The sequence below is a fragment of the Antechinus flavipes genome, chromosome 6 (assembly GCF_016432865.1).
Source record: "Antechinus flavipes isolate AdamAnt ecotype Samford, QLD, Australia chromosome 6, AdamAnt_v2, whole genome shotgun sequence".
NCBI classification, from domain to species: domain Eukaryota; kingdom Metazoa; phylum Chordata; class Mammalia; order Dasyuromorphia; family Dasyuridae; genus Antechinus; species Antechinus flavipes.
In genome coordinates, this window is record NC_067403.1 from 11,555,042 (window position 1) to 11,574,432 (window position 19,391).

Sequence of the window (19,391 nt, forward strand, 5' to 3'; positions counted from 1 at the left end):
ATTTCTAGTCTTAGAAAGTCGGGGGGCAAGTTGGGGTGCAGGGAACAGATCACTGGTCTTTGGAGGCAGGAAGACCGAGTTCAATGGTGGCCCTAAACACTTGTGTGACCCTGGGCAAGTCACATAACCCTGATTACCTCCTCGTGCCTCCCCCTCCCAAAATGAGGGGACACCGAAAGGTGACCCGTCCAGGATTACGTAGCCAGCGTATGAGGCAGGAGGACTGGAGATGGACTTTGTCGGCCACACTGTTCGGACCCTTCATGGTCCCACTTGGGGCTTTCTTGGTAAACACTGCAGGGGTTTGCTGTTTCTCCAGCTCAGTTTACAGATGAGGAAACTGAGACAGCCTGGGGTAAGTGAACTTGCCCAGGGTGACAGTCAATGTCTGCGGCCAGTTTGGAGCGTCGGGCCCAGGTCCTGCCCAGCTGGCCGCCGACATTGTGGCTTCCCTGGGGCAGCCGAGGGGGCAGCTTCAAGGCCAGACCTTGAGAGAACAGAACCGACGTTTCAAAGGGCTCTGCTGCAGCATCTCCCCCGGCCCCTAAGCTACCTGAGGCGATGTGATGCATTATTTGTGGTACTTACTTTTTGGCAGCTTTCAATGAACTCATCTATGGTAACTACCCCGTCTTTATTTTTGTCCATTTTCTGTTCAGAAATAAAATACAGGAGTGTTACAGTCATAAAAATGCTTTGAAGATGTCCAATGAAAGGAAACCTTTCACTGCCTCTGAAGAGAATCCATTCTTTACTATTTTTTCTGATCTTTACTATTTTAGTTGTCTTCCTAACATTTTTAAACTATAAAAACGATAGGGAAGCAGTTAGTGGAGGAACTCCTAACTCTGCTCACCCACTGTCCTCTTCCTACCTGGAAAAATGTTTCCACATGTTGTCGGGGAGCATCCTCTTTAAGAACAGGATACGTACATTTACCCATCATGTCATATATCGCTTTCATTATGTCAAGCATTTCCTGAAAACAAAAAGGAACTTGAATAAGACATGACTCTACGTGGATGGCAGAAACACATCATGATCTCTCATTCCCTGTTTTTCATTATTTCATTTTTTTTCATATCTCAAAACTGCACATTATTTAACATCAGGCATTTTCCAACAAACACCCAAAGAATACTCATCTTCTGCAAAGGATATTCTCTAAAAATGGTTAAGCAAAAGCACTCAAATTATTGTGACTCATTATATATATGCCATTTTCTACTTTTGGAGAAAATTTTATTTGTGTTAATTCGAATTTGCCTATAATTTATCTCTGAACTTTGTTACCATTTAAGCCTATATTAACATTTTTGTAGTCATTGTATTTATTGTTCTTTGGATTCTCTTTCTTCCCTCTATATCACCTCATATTTGTCATTTGTTTCAGAAAGATAATATTCTACTAACATTGTCATACACACAAATATTTCAATCACAATTTATTCGTTTTAAAATCTTTCATAAATATTATGTTTCCCATTTTCTATTGTCACAAACAATGCTACTGTAAATATTTTTGTATATATTGATTATTTTTGATTAAATTTGTAGTCAATCTTCTGAGGGCATAAATCCTAGTAATTGGATTTCTGCATCAAACAAATAAATGATTCAGAAATTCTTTTTGTATGATTCCAAATTACTTTCTAGCAGAGAGGAACTAGTTTACAACTTCTACAATAATACATTGCTATGTCTGCTATCCCCTAGCATTTCCAAAATTTAATTCCATCCCCCTACACACTTTTACTATTTTGCCATCTTTTCAAACTTAGCAAGTACGAGAATTCTTTTATTTTGAATTGTCATCTTTGTAGAATCCAAAGCTTCTTCAAAATATAGATCAGTGGCCTCTTCTTAATTAGTGTTCTTTCTCTTTTAAATTATTCTGTATTTTGTAGTTATTATATCTTTATCTTTGCAATCATTGTTTTTGTTTTTGTTTTCAGGAAAAATTAAGCTCTTTAGGTGAAGGTACTATTTCATTTTTGTTTTTAAATCCCAAGTACCTACCATAGTACCTGGCACAAAGTAGGTATTCAATAAAGACTTGCTAAATTGACTTCCTTTTCAGGTATAAAATCAAGAGAGTGGCAGTATTTGTTGAAGAGTAAAAAAAGCAGAATCACATAAACAGCATCCACAATGACTACAATAATGTAAATTATGATAACAAAGGAAAAAAAAACCTCAGGTCAAATATAGTGAATAACATTCTGTTAACTAAAGCTAAAATACACTTGCTTTTTTGTTAGGAAGTGATAAAGAATAGCATCAGAAAGCATCTTTTATCAGTCATAATTAAATGATTTTACTTAACTTTTTTATATTTATTTTTACTTTATGAAATAAAACAAGCATTTCCACAACATAGTATAAGTTTTAAAAATGCACATAAAACTGCAAATCTATTCTATACAACTTGCTAATATAATAAAGTTATCGTGTAAATGTAATTTTTTATTCTCATTCCCACCCTCTCATTCCTATTCCATTTAGATACACATATCTATGTATGTATAATAAGTAAAATTATATTATATACACTTCTATTTATCAATTTTTTCTCTGCATGCAGATAACATCTTTCATCAAATGTTCTTTATAATTAATTTGGATATTTGTAATACTCAAAATGACTTATTCATTCTAAAAACAATATTATTACTGTATTCAATATTGTCTTGGTTATGCTCATTTCACTCTTCATTATTTCTTGTGTTTCCATGTTTTTGTAAGATCACCGAACCCATCATTTTTTATAGCACAGTAGTATTTATTCCATCACAATCATATCCCTTACCTTGTTCAACCACATTTTTTAAGGGAAGATTCTAAGGAGAAATTTTACTGGGAAATAATTGTATCAAAACAAAATGTGTCAGTATTAGAAAGAAAATTTCTTCAAAAAGATCCAAGGCTATCCATGTGCTATGTATGTATAGAATATTTTATAACTGAAAATATTTGATATTTGTAAAATATAAAAATATTTTTAAACTGAATAATCATATGGTCAAATGTTTCTTTCTCCCCCTTTTAAATAGAAAATTTAGCTTTTTTGTGGATTTATAAAAATATCTTAAGCCCAAACACCAATTTTTTTTCAGAATATTTTTCCCTAAATAAAACTAATTCATTGCAATATTTTTGGTTGCTCAGATCAGTTATAAAGTCTATGACTGTAATTGTGTAATTTAATTTAAAACTCCTCAGTGTTGAAAATGAAATTGGTTCGAAGAAGAAAATATGAAAACAGCTCTTCCTAGAAGATAATTATTACCTCTTTAGTGATATATCCATCTTTATTGATGTCATACAAATTAAATGCCCAGTTGAGTTTTTCTTGCACTGTCCCTCGAAGCAAAATGGAAAGACCCATCACAAAGTCCTAAAAAAAAGAAAATTGCAACTTAATAGGGTGCAATGAAATCCAGACAAATCAATGAGTCATCAAACATTTTACCCAAAGACATTAATAACTATGTGCCAGGCATGGTGCTAGGTTTTGGGGATATGAACATAAAGAATGAAACAATTCCTACTCTCAAAAAAGCACAACAACAACACCCATTACATTCTAAAAGCAAAAATCCATATTCAACTATATATAGCATAAATATATGGATAATAAAGATGCATTAGTTAAATGAAATAGAGTTAAGGAGGGAGGGGACTACTTGTGAGGTGATTCAGAGAAGGTTTCAGTTAGAAAGGGGTACTTTCTGAAGTAAAAATGAGGAGGGGAACTGACCAGTGTAAAAGTTCGGAGATGGCGTCCAGGATAAGGAGCAAGTGAAGGGCACTGGATCATAGTGCATGGGAGGGGGGAAGCAGACTATGGAAGTGGTGCCTTAGGTCGGGGCAAGATTGTAAGGGGGTTTAAAGGCTCAACAGAAGAGTTTACACTTCCTCTTAGTCAGGGGTCACCGGTGTTGGCCGAGGAGGGGAAATGACCTGGTCAGATGCGTGCTTAGGGGATATTACTTTGACAGCTATGGAGAAGAATGACTAAAGTGGGGCAAAAGCAGAGAAACCAAGTTGGACCATTGCAGTCAACTAAGGAAGAACTATTAAGTTGCTGAACTAAAATAGTGGTTATGTGAGGAGATAGATGGGGTCAATGAGGGAAAAAAAAGATTGCGAAGAAGGGAAAAAGCAGTATTTGGCAACTGAACAGTGATTGTATGAGGAAATAGATAGGGTCAATGAGGAAAAAGACAGGGGAAGAAGGAAAAAAAAAAAACCCAGTATTTGACAACTGAACAGTGGTTATATGAGGAAATAGGGTCAATGAGGAAAAAAAAGGATGAAGAAGGGAAAAAGCATTATTTGGCAACTGACTATATGTGAGGAATCAAGGTTATCTTTGAGATCATTGCCTGAATTCAAGACCAGAAGAATGGGAGTGGCTTAAACAAAAAGTGGAATGTGCTCAAGAGGAGATGAGAATGATTTCAGTTTTAGATATGCTGAGTTTGAAACGTTTTTGAGACGTCCAGTTTAAAATATCCAATAGATGGGTATTATCCTAAAAGAGAGATGGGCACTGGATGGCAGATCTCTGTGTTATCTGTGTAAAGGAAAAGTAAATATGACATAAAACTCGATAGTTAGCTGTCAAATGCTGAAAACTAGGGCAGTAAACTCCTAGACATTTCACTTAACAACGAAGATTCACTTGATAAAATGGATGACGTTTCTTGGATTCTCATTCCTCAGGCATTTGTTAGTACATTTAGCATCTTTCGATTCCTCTGACTTTCAATAGATGATTAAATATAAATGTGTAGCATAATTGGTGGAAAAGAAAATTATATAAGAAAACCCAGTGCCATCTTTTCTATGAATCTCCAGTGTCTTTTCCCAGAAAAGCTCTAAGTGCATTCAAGAGGACATGGTCAATAATTACATAAGACAGCAAAGTGTAATGGATGAGGAGCTGCACTCCTGGAAGGTGTAAGTATCAACATTGATGGGATCTCTTAAAATCTAAAGCAATAAACTAAAATAATGAGAATTGTGGTGAGAATGGCAATGAGATTGCTATAATTTGAAGTATTTACACATTATACTACATTAAAATTCTAGTCGCAAAATTTGTAACCTTACTAAATTCATCATTTTATATTTTTAGCATAGATAGTTCATTTGATTTATTTATACACTGTCTTTCATTAGAATGTAAACTCCTTGTGAGTAGGGATTGTTTCATTTATTATATCTTTATCCCCAGTACAATTAAGATATAATTCCTGGAACAAAGTAAACATTTAATAAAGAATAATTTTGATTTAGTTCAAAAAGATGGCTTCAAATTGAATAAAACATTGCAAAAACTATAAATAGATAGTGAATTATTTCATTTGGGACCAAAAACACTATTCTTCAAGCATATACCTATGGGTAAAAATATTTTTTTCAGTTTCCTTACATTCTTTTTTCTTTGAAAAATTCATTTTGTAAACAATTCACAACATGCCATCTTCTTAGTATTGGCTATCCCAGTGGCTTAAGGTATGGATTGGTGTGGGTAGAAGTTGCCACTTCAAAAAACATAGTGCTCTCATTGATTAAAATCCCTTTTTCTGAGAAGAATGTGAGAGTGGAGTGATCAATGCCTCATCTTAAGGAACCCCACCTAGAGGCCCAGGGAAAATAGCTTGTTGTTCTCTAGCACAGAGTAAAGAATATTGAGAACCAAAAATCTAAATAATCTGAAACAAATCATTGATTTTTTAAAAATACAAGAAATAATGAAAAACTGGTCAGCAATAATTACTATAATTGGTATTCATGATTCCTGAAATGCAAAGACAGATTTGAATGGAATATATATGGAAAAATAAACAATAAATTAAACATTTAGCCATAATAGTTATAATTTAAAAGGAAAATTACAACTGCTTGTGTAAATAACCTGACTCACATTCAGCTAGGGAAGGGAGTGACTGTGCTGTGTCACTTACTCAGGAGGTGACTCTTAACTTTCTGGAAAAAATGTTGAGTGAGAAATATAGGTCTGCCATATGGGACTTACTAACTTGGTTCCAGGTACTCTTTGGGAGAATCACCTGGAGAAAGGAACTCTAAAGTGGGGGTAGAAAGAAAAGCTTTGCCATGTCTAGTCTTAGGAAAAAATGCTCTAAATCATCATTGGTTAGAGAAATGTAAATTAAGACAACTCTGAGGTACTACTTCATACTTTTCAGATCGACTAAGGTGACAGGAAAAGATAGTAATAAATACTGGAGGGGATATGGGGAAAATGGAACACGAATGCATTGTTGGATCTGGAGAGGAATTTGGAACTTTGCTCAAAGGGCCATCAAACCGTGCATCCCCAGCAATGGGTCTGTCTCCCACAGAGATCTTAAAGGGGAAAAGGACTCACATATGCCAACATGTCTGTGGCAGCCCTTTTTGTGGTGGCAAGAAACTGGAAACTGAGTGGATGCCCACTGGTTGGGATGACCAGTCTAATTTCAAAAGGCCTGGAAAGACTTACATGAACTGCTGCTAAATGAAGTGAGCAGAATCAGGAGATCATTGTACATAATAACAGCAAGATTATGTGATCCCAACTGTGTCCGATTTGGTTCTTAGCAATGCAGTGATTCAAGAGAATTCCAATAGACTTAGGATGAAGGATGCATCCACCTCGAGAGAGAAGGGTGGAGACAGGGTGTGGACCGAGGTGTAGTATTTCTACCTTTTATTTGTTTGCTTAGTTTTTCTCTCATTTTTTCCCCTTTTGGTCTGATTTTTTTTGGATAACATGATGGAAGAATTGCACATATTCAACCTATATCAGATTTCTTGCTATCTCAGTTGAGGAGGGAGGAGGGAAATTTGGAGCATATGGTCTTGGAGGGATGACTATCGGAGACTCTCTGATTGTATTTGGAAGGGTAGAATGCTACCGAGGAAAAAATAAAAGAGAACAAAAAGAGAGAGAGAGAACATATATATGGAGAGACAGAGCGACACATAGAGAGAGAAGCTTTGGAATATAGAACATGTACGGACAAAACAACTCCATCATTCATTTGACTTTGCTTGTCATTTTAGAGACAACTAAGAATGAACCTCCGCTGCCTTTTATATATTTCCTCTCTCCTTGATTGAAATGAGATCTTATTTCACTCCTTGATGAAGAGCCTATTCACTCTTGTGTTTTCTTTGATATATTTTATGCTGTTTAATCTCTCCAATTTACACTTGCAATTTTGCTTGGCTAGGGTTTACTCATTATTTTCTACTTGTGATGGTCTTTTATTTGACTAGCATTTGGTGTGATAAAGCTATTTCTTGAAATATCATGTGGACATTTTTTAAATGAAATATTTCACATTTTCTTCATTGTTTTTACTTTGTTTTTATTATTTTTAATGTGTCCTGGAGTCATTAGCTTCCATTTACCCAATTCTAATTTGTAAGGAATTATTTTCTTCAGTGAACTTTTTTTAACCTTTTCCATTAGACCAATTATATTTTTCAAGGTGTTATTTTCTTCATTTTTTGTCCCTTTCTTTAATAAGCTGTTAATTCTCCTTTTATAGGTATAATTCAGGTTTGGACCAAAAAAATAAAACAAAACCAATCCAAAACCACAATCCATAATGATATGTCTTTTTTAAAAAGTTATGGTTATAGTCCCAGGAGGCTGTGCAAGTCATAGACAGCTCTGCATATAACATAACTCTAAAACTAAGCTTAAACCCACTGATCTATGCTAATCTCAACCCAGGACACTGACAAAAAGCTGATTTTTTCTTGTCCTTAGCAACAGAGAGTGAAAAATGGCCAATGAATACTGGTATTTAATGACTAGTGACTCACATCAAAGAAACACTCTATTTATAGGGGCAAGTAGGTAGTGTGGTGGATGGAAAGCTGGACCTGGAATCAGGAAGATTCATCTTCCAGAGTTCAAATCCAGCCTCAGACATTTACTATCGGTTTGACTAAAGGCAAGTTGCCTCAGTTTCCTTATTTGAAAAATGAATTGGAGAAGGAAATATCAAACTACTCCACTATCTTGCCAAGAAAATCCCAAATGGGGTCATGAAGAGTCATACACGACTGAAAAACTACTAAACAATATCATACTTACCCTTTCAATATTTTGTAGTATGGATACCCCCCCCGCCCCAATAATTCTCTTTTATTGGTTACTAGCAAGCTCCTAAGTACTAAATAGCATATCCCTTCCTTAACCCTTATTTTATTTGACATTTCTCTGGCTTTTGATACTGTTGATCACTCCCTCTTCCTGGATATTCTTTTCTTCCTCCTTTCTCCCTTCCATGACAATATAACTTGAGAGTCATCTTTGAATTTTTCTTCTCACCCTACCCTTCTTATCTCAAATCTACATCACTTTACATTTGAACTACTATACTATCCTTCCCTTTTCTAATCCATCTAATTCATATTTACCCAAAAAAAGGAAAAACAATTACTCCAAGACTAAGATATAATGCGCCTTAATTTTTTTCTAAAATCTTATTGTTTTATTCCAATATACTTGGGATAGAAAATGCCATTCATATCCAGAGATAGAGAGAACTATGGAGACTCAACGTGAGTCAAAACATGGTATTTTCATCTTTCTTGTTCATTTGTAACCATCGCTAAATTCTTGCTTATGTGCCAAAGACTGTGCTTAACCTTGAGAATACAAGTACGATACCAAGACAAGACATTTCTTGTCCTTAAGTAGTTCTCATTCTCATAAGGCAAGTGTTTGTGTGTCTATAAGGCAGCACGATTTGGGGAAGACTAGAAAAGCTCATCTAATAGAGCCCAGGATTGCAAGGCTGAGTCCCATTGGTTAACACAAAAGAACTGAGTTCATTATTTCTTCCTCTTGCAGCACCTTCTTTTTCTGTGTGCTGGCTAGCTCTGGTAGGAGACAGATGGGGACCTCTAACACTACATAGTTTTTCCCCCTGTTTTAATGACATCTGGGGTTACACAGTCTTTTCTGCATGATGCAATCTTCATTTCAATAAACAGTTACTTAAAAATGAATTTCCACCTTATTTTGTGCTGATGTAAAATGGAACTCAATATAGCCTATCTCATTTTTGCTCCTAGCTTTTCCACATGGTAATTGAAATCCGTCAAGCAGGAAGTTGCAAGCACTTGCCAAAAACTCAATTTGCTTTCAAGAGTACTTGCATTTGTACCTTCTTAGTTTTATCTGTGAAGGGACTGGTTCATTTGCTCCCAGATGCACAAAACTGCTGAAAAGCTTTTGGCAGCAACTTTACTGAGCTCTAGGTTGATTCCTATATTCTTAACCCATAGCATCTTAAATAAAAAGAAAAAAAGGAGGGTTTTTTCCCCCCTACAGAGGTGGGTTTTATTTGTCCTTTTTTTTTTTTTTTTTGAGACAGTAATGAGCATGAATCACTTCCTTTGCCCTTTGTGGGGCATCCTAATATGCTTTCCAGAGCACAAAGCAAGGAAAAACTTTCCTTCTGTTCCTTTCTCAGGTTACGCATTCAGACTGGTCTTCTGCTCCTTTTTTTTAAAGTAGAAAATCATTTGCCTGGAGAGATGTGGGTGGGGTGTGTGTGTGTGTGTATGTGTGTGTGTGTGTGTGTGTGTGTGTGTGTGTGTGTGTGTGTGTGTGTATGTGTGTGTGTGTGTGAGGGAGAGTAGCTTTATTACTTCCAGAAAAGACAACTACTCCTCTTACCTTACTAGTTCACCACAAATTATGTTAAGGATAGAAATTAAAAACAAAATTCTTTATCAGATGATTTCAGCTCCTATTTTTTCTTTTGCTAGAAAATAGAGAATTTATGTATGTATGTATTGCAGAAATTGAAGAGAATCTTCTATGAGTGTATTTCATTGTCAACAAGCCAAATTTGTCCTCCCACATCTGGCTTCTCTAACATCTTGACATGGCCCGTACTCAGTCCCATTTGGGAAGATCCATGGGACATCGCACGAGCAAAATTGGTATTGAAAATCTCACAGGGTAAATGTGAATGACATCACAGAATCTTGAGAGATGATGTCATCCCTTTTTAGTTTCTGGAGCAGGAGAGAAGAGTGATAAATGTTTTATATTTTGCAAAGCAAAGGCTACATGAGTGATGGCAGAGAAGTGGCCAGAGAGGCACTGGACCGAAGAGTGGGCTGATGGTGAACAATGGACATCTCGGCCAAAAGCTTCATCCCCCAGAGGCGGTGAACATGAAATATTGGTGGATGCTCCGCAGCTGGGATGGAGCATTTTTTCCTCTTACTTCCAAGTGTCTGTACGTACTCTATGGCTCTGAAACATGAGCAGGACATTGTCTTTCTGGTCTACTTTCTCTACTCTTGTCTGCGTCTCTGTCCTACTTATGCTCCTTCCTACAGATTTAATAAAAGTTTCTCATTTTCCTGCTGAGCTGCTTTGCTCCCTCCCACCCCCTAGTACCACCCACTCCACGCCGGATGGTATTTTGGGAGCCTGATTCCTGATTACAAATGAGTTTGCTTCCAACGTCTGCAGGTATGGCTTTAACCTTGATCAGCGTGTCTGTTCTGGGCTGGAGAAGGGAACTCACATTATATATAATCTTGAACCCTACCGTTCTGGCTACCTGGGGTCATCACAACCTAAAATATGAAATTATTATTTCTTGTTCTTTGGTCTTTTGTCTCCTCCTTTCAGTAGAGAATCACCCCCTGAAGGGGACATGACAGGGAGGGGAAGATCTTTATCATCGCCACCAAACTCAGATAGAGAGGGAACGAGGGAAGATTCACTGAGGGCTTTTCATTGCTCTGATTCAGCAGGCCTTTCAGTCCGTTAGAAGTTCCTTAGACTGCAAGCTCCCTTGACAGCAGGTCTTCTCTCTTGACATCCACAACCCTAATTTCCAATCCTGCAGGTGGCTGACACCTAATAAAAGTTAGTTGATTGAATCGCTCTGGGGTGGAGGGGAGGCATCCCAGCTTGTGAGCTATCACTGAGTCTTTTCTGCCCCAGGAAAAGGGCAGGGGATGAAAGAAGGGAATGAGTGGAAGTGGGAAGAATTAGAGAATAAAGTTGTCCTTCTGATCCAAGCTAGTAAGCAGCAAAAAGAAGGGCACGTGAATTTTTGATGCAGCCCCACCATTAAAATGAGACCTTTTGGATGCAAAACAAGACATTAATTCATGCTTTGCTGAAGGCAGGGGCAATGTGATCAGCTCCAGGGAAATGATTATTTTTATGGGAGACTGTCTCTGACATAAAGGAATTTACAATCCAGCTTGGGGGGAAGCGAGATGAACCTTAAAAGCATCCCCATGATAACTAGAGCCCCATAAATACACCTACAATTCTTTTTTCCCCTTTCACACTGTTTTCTGTCCCTATGCCTTTCCTCCCCTTCTTCTTTTGATGAGTCTCTGTTGTTGTTTTCAGTCATCAGTTGTACCTAACGCTTCTCTTCGTGACCATATTTCCATCCTTTAAAGACTAACTCAAATAGCACCCCATCCAGGAAGCTTCCCCTGCTCTCCAGATGAGTTCTTGCTTTGTGTTCTCTCATGCAATGTTCTATATTGTAGTTATAACATCCCATGTTTGAATCATCCCTTACTGAGACAATGTTTACTCTGAATTAAATATATTTTCCCCTGAGCCCATCATCTTGCTTTGTATACAGCAAAACACGAATAAGTGTCTTTTCTGCATTTCAAAAAGATCTCATCTTAGGAGTGTGGCCTGTATTCACTCCGCCTATAATTGCAGCAAAACAGAAATACAGGAAGTAATAGAATGAATTTGTTGGCCCATTCGTGCAATGACATTGCTGACATTTTCTCTTCCTCCTGCCCTATCTCCATTTCTCAATGCCCTTAACTTCAGCATCCCTTAATTTTAGCTGTCAGTGTTCCCCTTGCTGCCATTTTCTCAGCTACCATCACTTCCAGAGCTGGAACTTGTTTCATCTGCCACCTACATCATCCTACTGTTTCTAGACCTCCTGGCCTCCACAAATTAAGATGTCTTTTACACATTAGGGCTAACTTTGTTATCAGAGAGCTTTAGTCCTAGGGGATTCATTAACTGAGGCTTTACTGTTCTGATAAGGGGTTCCCCTCAAATGGCTATGACTAATAAAATTAGGGGACTTAACCTTTTTTTCCATGCCAGAGAGATTTGAAGTGTTTGGCTAACTAACGGTAGATTATAATTTTCATTGCTGTGGAGCGATACATAATTTAAAAGTATCTTGAATTTCAGTGCTGAAAAAAGATCCCTGTATGTCATTTTCCTTGTTTTTACTTTTCATGCTCAAATATGATGCAATTCTTAAATTGTTAATAATTTTTAGGAATTTTAAAGCAACAGTTGTCAGAACCTCTACTCATTTGTCAAACATGAGACTTACCTCAAAGCTCACAGATCCATTGTGATCAGTATCAAATGCATTGAACAGAAAATGTGCATATGTTGTTGAATCTGAAATTCAAAAAGAAAACCAAAAATATTCTTGATTAGGCAGATTTTTCTAAATAATTTGCAATTTTTTTTAACTTATAAAACATAGAGTTGATCTCTGTCAAAATTTTTCTCTTCCCTTGTACTGCATCACAATAGCATTTCAGTAAATAATAGACTAGAAAGTGGTATATTCTGATTAATTGAATTTAACTGAGATCTCTTTTAATTTTCATCATGTGTAAAGAAAAATCTTCATGAATTCATTTTAGAAAAAAAAATTGAATTTGGCTCTAACTAATGATTTCTTTGCTATAGGGAACTCTTCCTTAGTAAACTCTCCTCATCCATGTAGATTGGCACCTTTTCCCCGATTCTGCCATAATTCCCACAGCCAATATTTCAGAATTGTCTTCACTTAAGCCTCCCATACTAATCCTCCTACTAATTTCTCATCTCACATTTTATTGGAAAAAAAAACAGAGCCTCTATCCCCAATTTTTCCATCTTTCATCTCAAAACCCCTTGATATCATTGTTCATTTTGTCTTCCTTCTGGTTTCTGATAATTGGACTTTCTCCTAAAAACCCTAGATCCCAACTATTCTAAACTGCTCCAGTGGTAACCCTATAATCATGCCATTTTTCTCTCCAAAGAGATCTCCTATTCCCCAGAAGCTTATAAATAGACAGATCTCTCCTTCCCCCTCCCCCCCCACCTTTAAAACGCTTCACTTGACATCTTTACCTACTCCCTCTAGCTATCTGTATCTCACCTTTTTTGTAGCCAAACTGTTAGAGAAAAACTGTCTTTTCTCCTCAGTTATTCCTAACACTTGGTAATCTGATTTCTATCTTGATCACTCAACTGAATCTGCTCTCTACCCAAAAGAAATCTCACGTCCTTTTCAGAAGCCTCACCCTTCCTGAGCTTGCTCTAACTTTTGACTCTGCCGCCTCTCTGCTCTTCCTAGAAAATCCGACCTCTCTGCATTCTTTTTTCTTGGTCTTCTTCTATTTGTCAGACTACTTCTCAGTTTCCTACCCTAGATCCCTATCATTCTATATTCCCCTGTGTTCTACCCTCATTCTGTCTCTTGGAGATCTTGTCCTTCGATTCAGTGATCATCTCCATGCAGATGATTTGAAGTCAAGATATATTTATGTGTGCACATGATCATGAAAAAGTATACATGTACACATTCATACACATGTGCGTGTATATATATCTGTGTGTGCATTCATGTAGCAATCTTGTCTCTCTCTCCTATGCTCTAGGATCATCCTTATTGACTACTTAATGGACATTTGAAAGTAGATGTCCTACAGGGATATTTCAAGTCCAACCTATCCCTAGAAATTCATCTTCCTTCTTTTTTTCCTGGCTTGAGCGCCACCACCCTCCTAGTCACCAGGTTTGCAGAACTGTATAATTATCTCGACTCTTCATTCTTTCTCACACTCACTCACTCACTCATCACTTTTTTCATTGTGTTCATTTTACATCCATAACACCTCTTGGATCCATTTGCTTCTCTACTCACAGCCCCTAATGCAAGTCCTACTGCTCTCCCAGCCTTCACGTTTTCCTCTTTATAATCTATTCTCCAGCTTTCAGCAACATATTTCTTAAACACCGGACTGTCCTTATTACTCCTCTCCTCAGTGAACTCCACTGGCTCCCTATTACTTCCAAAATCAAAAAAAAACCTTCAGTTTTACCTTTAAATCTCTTCTTAACCTGACTCCTGCCACTATTCCAGTCTTGTACACTGGTTCTGTAGTAAAGCCTGCCCAAATTGGCCTTCTTCCTATGAGACTGCAGTCTCCCATCTCCATGCCTTTGCAAAGAGTAAGTGTCCCCCATACTTGTAATGCAATAATTTCAATATTTTTTTTAAGTTATAGAAAGATAATTATACTGATCAAATTAGATGGATTCCCCAATTCTCCTCTAGAAAATTATGTTTGAGGAAAATCTTTTTCTTCTAATACCAAGGAGGTAGCTGATAACATCGAGCAGTCACTCCCCATCTTACATGACAAATATAATTTAGAAAACACCAGTCTGAAACTCACTTTTATATTCCCCAATTATGTTTGTCATATAGAAAAAAACTTTTTCCACACTAAACTTGCTCTAACTTGCCACCGCTTCAAGAAAAATCTTTCCAAAGACATTAATTTTACTTAATTTGAATTTTAAAGCAATAATTATATTAATATAACATAGCTTTCACCCTTCATAAAGAAGTTCATCATTTAATGAAATCTAGCTTCAGTGCCCAAGTGATCAGTGTCTATTTGAGTAAACTGTCACACGCTCAAGCAACACCATCAATGAAGACAAAGTTTCACTTATTAATATTACACAATTTCTTCAGGGACCCAGGCAACCTATCAAACTATAACACATTCACACTGACATTTTAAATTTGAATTACAGATAGAACATGTGTAAAATAACTCTCTGAGAGCTGTCTAATGTATCATAAAGCATTTTTAGATAATAATATATTAAGTGATATGTCTCCTAATGTAACTCCTAATTAGACTCTTTGGGAAGCTACTTTTAATGTGTCTTCCCAAGAGACTTAATTTAGCAAGACACTGTAGCTTAGACACTGTGTTGAACTCAGCATATATTTGATCTGCTGCAAAAAAAGCAAAAAAGTTGGCCAAACCTCCTGCATGATAATGGATACCGACACCAGCTTTCGGAATAAGAGAGTGCTCAGTCCTGGCACAGTGGAGGGAAGTTTAATGGTACCAGAAAGAAGACAACAGATCTCCTTTTCTCCCATACCAGCAATATGGCTCAACTATTTCTTCTCCTACCCAACAATAATGTCAAAATTCTCTATCCAAGGTGCTGAAGTCCCTTCACTGGATGGTTTCAGTGAGTTTCTTAAGAGTCTTAGGATGGGTTCTATAGAAGAGACTGGAGCTTATCCCTCATTTTATAGACAAAGAATCTGAAACTCAGAGAGGAAGTGACTTGGCCAAGATCACATAACAATATATTTCCAAGATAGAGTCTCTTCCCACTCCTCCTAGATGTTGATAACAATTCACTGTCCCTTGAAGAAACACTGATATGTATATACAGATCTGGATAGTGATGTTTCCTACACAATTGATCATAGACATAGCCTGGACACATGAGACTCTTGTCTGTAGCTGCCATAAGCCTGTTAGTCTGGAAAGCAAGAAGAGTAAGAATTGATTGCAATTTAGAGCATCCAGCAGAATGCTGAATAATAATAGCTGCAAATATCACTATGAAATTTCATCCCTCCATCCCTGGTCTATATGTAAGGGCCATGCTAGGTATTTTAAAACGGTCCTTGTCCTGAAGAAGTTTACTGGCGGGGGGTGGGGGTGGGGGGAGAAGGAACCACGTGCCCAGATAAGCAAGGCTAGAAGTAATGAGTCATGGAGGAGGTCGGCCAAAGCCTTTAGGAATATGTGGGGAAAGAGACACTACCAGAGAATGAGGGAGTTCTTCAAGGAGGAGACGGTGACTCGAGTTTGAGAAGAATAACAGAGCTTTAAAAGCAAGAGGTGAAGAGGGGCCGAGGGAGTCTGGGAGAATGCATGGATGGGAGAGATGGGGATGGAACGCAAAGGTCCGGGAAGAGGCGGGCCAGACACCTAAGGACATGGCCACAGATGGACTTCATAGGCTCAGAGACCCAGAGCAGGAAAAGATCTGAGGGCTAGAACCATTGCTTTATTTTGCAATTGCAGAGAGATGAAGCAATCGTTCCCAGGACCACGCTGTTCTTCAAAAACAAGTTACAGTTCAGATAAACACTGGGAGCCCTCCCATCTTGAGGCAGTAGAAGCTATGGAAGGATTTATATTTAAATCATCTTATTTGAAGAAATTGACATAACATTTGTATATGCATATGTGTGTATATATGGATATCCATATCCTCCCTCTCTGGATCCATCAGCTGATCTGCCCACCTGTATATCCCAGGTGTTCCCAAAGTCTTAGTGCTAAGCTATTAAAATATATTAATATTAAAATATATGTGTATATTAATTCCTATAACCCTCCAAAGAAGGGCTTTTGTAGTCGGGGAAACGATTCCCTCCTGAATTTCCTTTCTTAAAACATTTTTTGCTTCATTAGCATTAGGGCAGCTCTGGACATGCAGTATAAATCACATTTAATATATATCACACAATACATGTTATATGACTATGTGTGTGTGTGTGTATATATATATATGTATGTATGTAATATAGGGATCTATTTTGCTGTGTGCACATTGTATTTATATGCTATAACCTACACATACATGTATATACACATATATACATATATAATAGGAACCTATCATTTTTACTTTTCCTTCTTTGGTTCTGTCAGGACCAAAAACCTACAAACAATTCATAAAGCCTACCCAAAGAAAGACTTTTATAGTCGGGGGAAATGATTGCCTCTTGAATTTCCTTTCTTAAAACATTTTTTCCTTCATTAGCATTAGAGCAGATCTGGACATGCAGTATAAATTTTTTAAATGGCAAGTCATGATTCTTCTAAAAATTTATAACTACCTGTAATAAATAATACTTGTGAATTTATGTATTTTGGGTAACATGGACAATCAACGAATTTTTTAAAGTAAAGAAAGTGATTTTCTTTTTATCTATTTGGATTTTTTAAATGTGAAATCTTTTGCCAGGGAATATATTTTAAGTAGGGAGACTATAATGTAGAAATACTGTTTTTCTTAAAAAAAAAAAAAGATGAAATTTTAATGTGACGCTGGATTGAATTTGTTTCATGTAATGATTTTATCCATTACACTAAGCAATAAAAAAGGGTTTCCATTTTTGTTTGTGGCTGTAATAATTTTCAGGGATATGTATGTGAATACATCAGTAGAGAGTATGTAATTGATTCTTTTGATAATTTTTAGTCTAAAATAATGTAAAAATTATATGTAGAAATGAATTGATATAAATGCAATTTTTCATAATGCTTAGGGCTCACATTTCTTTAGATCTTTAGATTTCCAAAGTATTTTCCCTTGCGAGTAGATTTTATAGTTAAAGAAACTGAGGCTCATGAAGTTGAATTGGGTTGTCTGGGGTCACACAGATATAAAATATGGATTTAAATTGAAATTTGTTTCAAAATCCTGCCTGCTTTATTGGAGCCCAGTAGCATGCTTTAACATGCTAAGGCACTAGGTGGCATAATAATAATAATAATAACAGCAATAATAATTCACAAATAGTGGGCCTAGTGGTAAGAGACCTGAGTTCAGATATGACCTCAGATACTTACTAATTACATCATCCTGGGAAAATCCATTTAAGCTCTGCCTGCCTCAGTTTCTTCAGCTGTAAAAAATGAGAATAGCACCATCTGCTTCCAGGATTGTTATGAAGATCAAATGACATAATATTTGAAAAAGTGCTTAGTATATGGTACATAACAGGTCCCAAATAAATGCTCATTCCCTTCTCATTCCTTTTTATGGTAGTGTTGGAAAATATTAGCCTAATAGTTGTCAGAAAGCTAACTGTGATGCACTGCAATTTTACTGCTTGTTTTACTTCCTAGATTTCAGGGCATGTGATTTCATGTTACACATACAGTTATGAAAGGGTGTATTAGAACCATCTTAAACCAGCTCCGGAAAGCTGATTGTTAAATGTTTTAGGGGGAACATTTATACCTCAGAAGTCAGAAAATGTTATAAATCAGGGCTTTCTTAATGTCTAGACCTAAGAAAGTGATGGAGAAAATGTTAATGATACAGATTATATCTAAAGACAAAGAAAAAAATGAATCATTTTTAAACCCAGTCATATATGTGCTATATTTCCTTACCATTATCATTAAAATCATCATGATACCTAATAAAAAAGTTCTCTCTTTTTCTTTATTTCCTTCTCTCTCTCTCTCTCTCTCTCTCTCTCTCTCTCACACACACACACACACACACACACACACACACACACACAAAACCAGTAAGAGTGGAACTAACTACTCATGTGTTATTTTCAGTTGTTTCTGCTGTTTATTATTTAAATATACACAATTATTTTTAACAACCAGAGGGACAGGAGGAAGATCAAAATCACATCCAAATTACAGCTAGAACGCTCATTTTCTGAGCATGTTAACAACTCTCCATTTGTACTCACCTCCCTGTGGAAAGAACTGAGAGTAAATCTCTTTGAAGGTTTCTTCATTAACAACACCACTGGGGCATTCCTAAAGAAAGTTACAGAGAAGCAGTATGAGTGAATTGTCCATAAAAATGAATTTTTATGCTTTTCTTTGGAAGGGGAGATGTCCATGCTCTGAATCTTCTGTACTAGAAAAATTAAAGGTGTAACATTTATATGGAAGAAAGATAACAGCTCACAGAGACTTCACTGAACCACACAGAGACAGGATGGTATGGGGGATAGGATAGCTGTATTCAGCTCTTGCCTCTGACACATAGTGGTTGTATTACCCAACCACAAGTCACTTAACCTTTCAATGTTTTAGGCAACTCCAAGTTTCGGAGAAGGTGCCGACCTGCACTGTTAAAAGGTGTTTCATCACTCAGAAGAGCGTTATACTATTGAAAGCAAATCTAATCCCTATCTCTGTGAGCCATACTCTATCTTTGAGTCATATAGGATGAAAATGTATGTAATATACCATTTCCATATGTCATTTTTGACCCTGGTTTACTTAAAAATTCTTCCATCATAAGGCCACGTCTTAAAAAGCTTAAAAGAAAAAAAAAATTCAGATATCCTGTGGTTTGAATAAAGAGAAAAGTTATGGGATATCAGTATATCCCCTTACAAAAATGACAATGTCAGGTACTTTAAAAAGAAGAAAGTTCATAAATATCATAAAACGACTGTTTACAATAACTGACTCGGGTTTTCTGGTCAAAATAGCTTTTTGATTCTTGA

At 36.6% G+C, this 19,391-nt stretch overlaps 1 protein-coding gene across 3 annotated transcripts in view; it reads right to left on the bottom strand.

Moving 5' to 3' along the window:
- The window catches only part of KCNIP4 (potassium voltage-gated channel interacting protein 4), a 1,018,244-nt gene that overhangs the window by 3,192 nt on the left and 995,661 nt on the right, over positions 1-19,391 (bottom strand). For all 3 annotated transcript variants that reach the window (XM_051967626.1, XM_051967628.1, XM_051967627.1), the window contains 5 exons: positions 18,621-18,690; positions 12,399-12,469; positions 3,290-3,397; positions 875-979; positions 589-651 (listed from right to left, as the gene is read on the bottom strand). In XM_051967626.1, the coding sequence (XP_051823586.1) occupies positions 589-651; positions 875-979; positions 3,290-3,397; positions 12,399-12,469; positions 18,621-18,690 (417 nt within the window). The remainder of the gene's footprint in view (positions 1-588; positions 652-874; positions 980-3,289; positions 3,398-12,398; positions 12,470-18,620; positions 18,691-19,391) is intronic.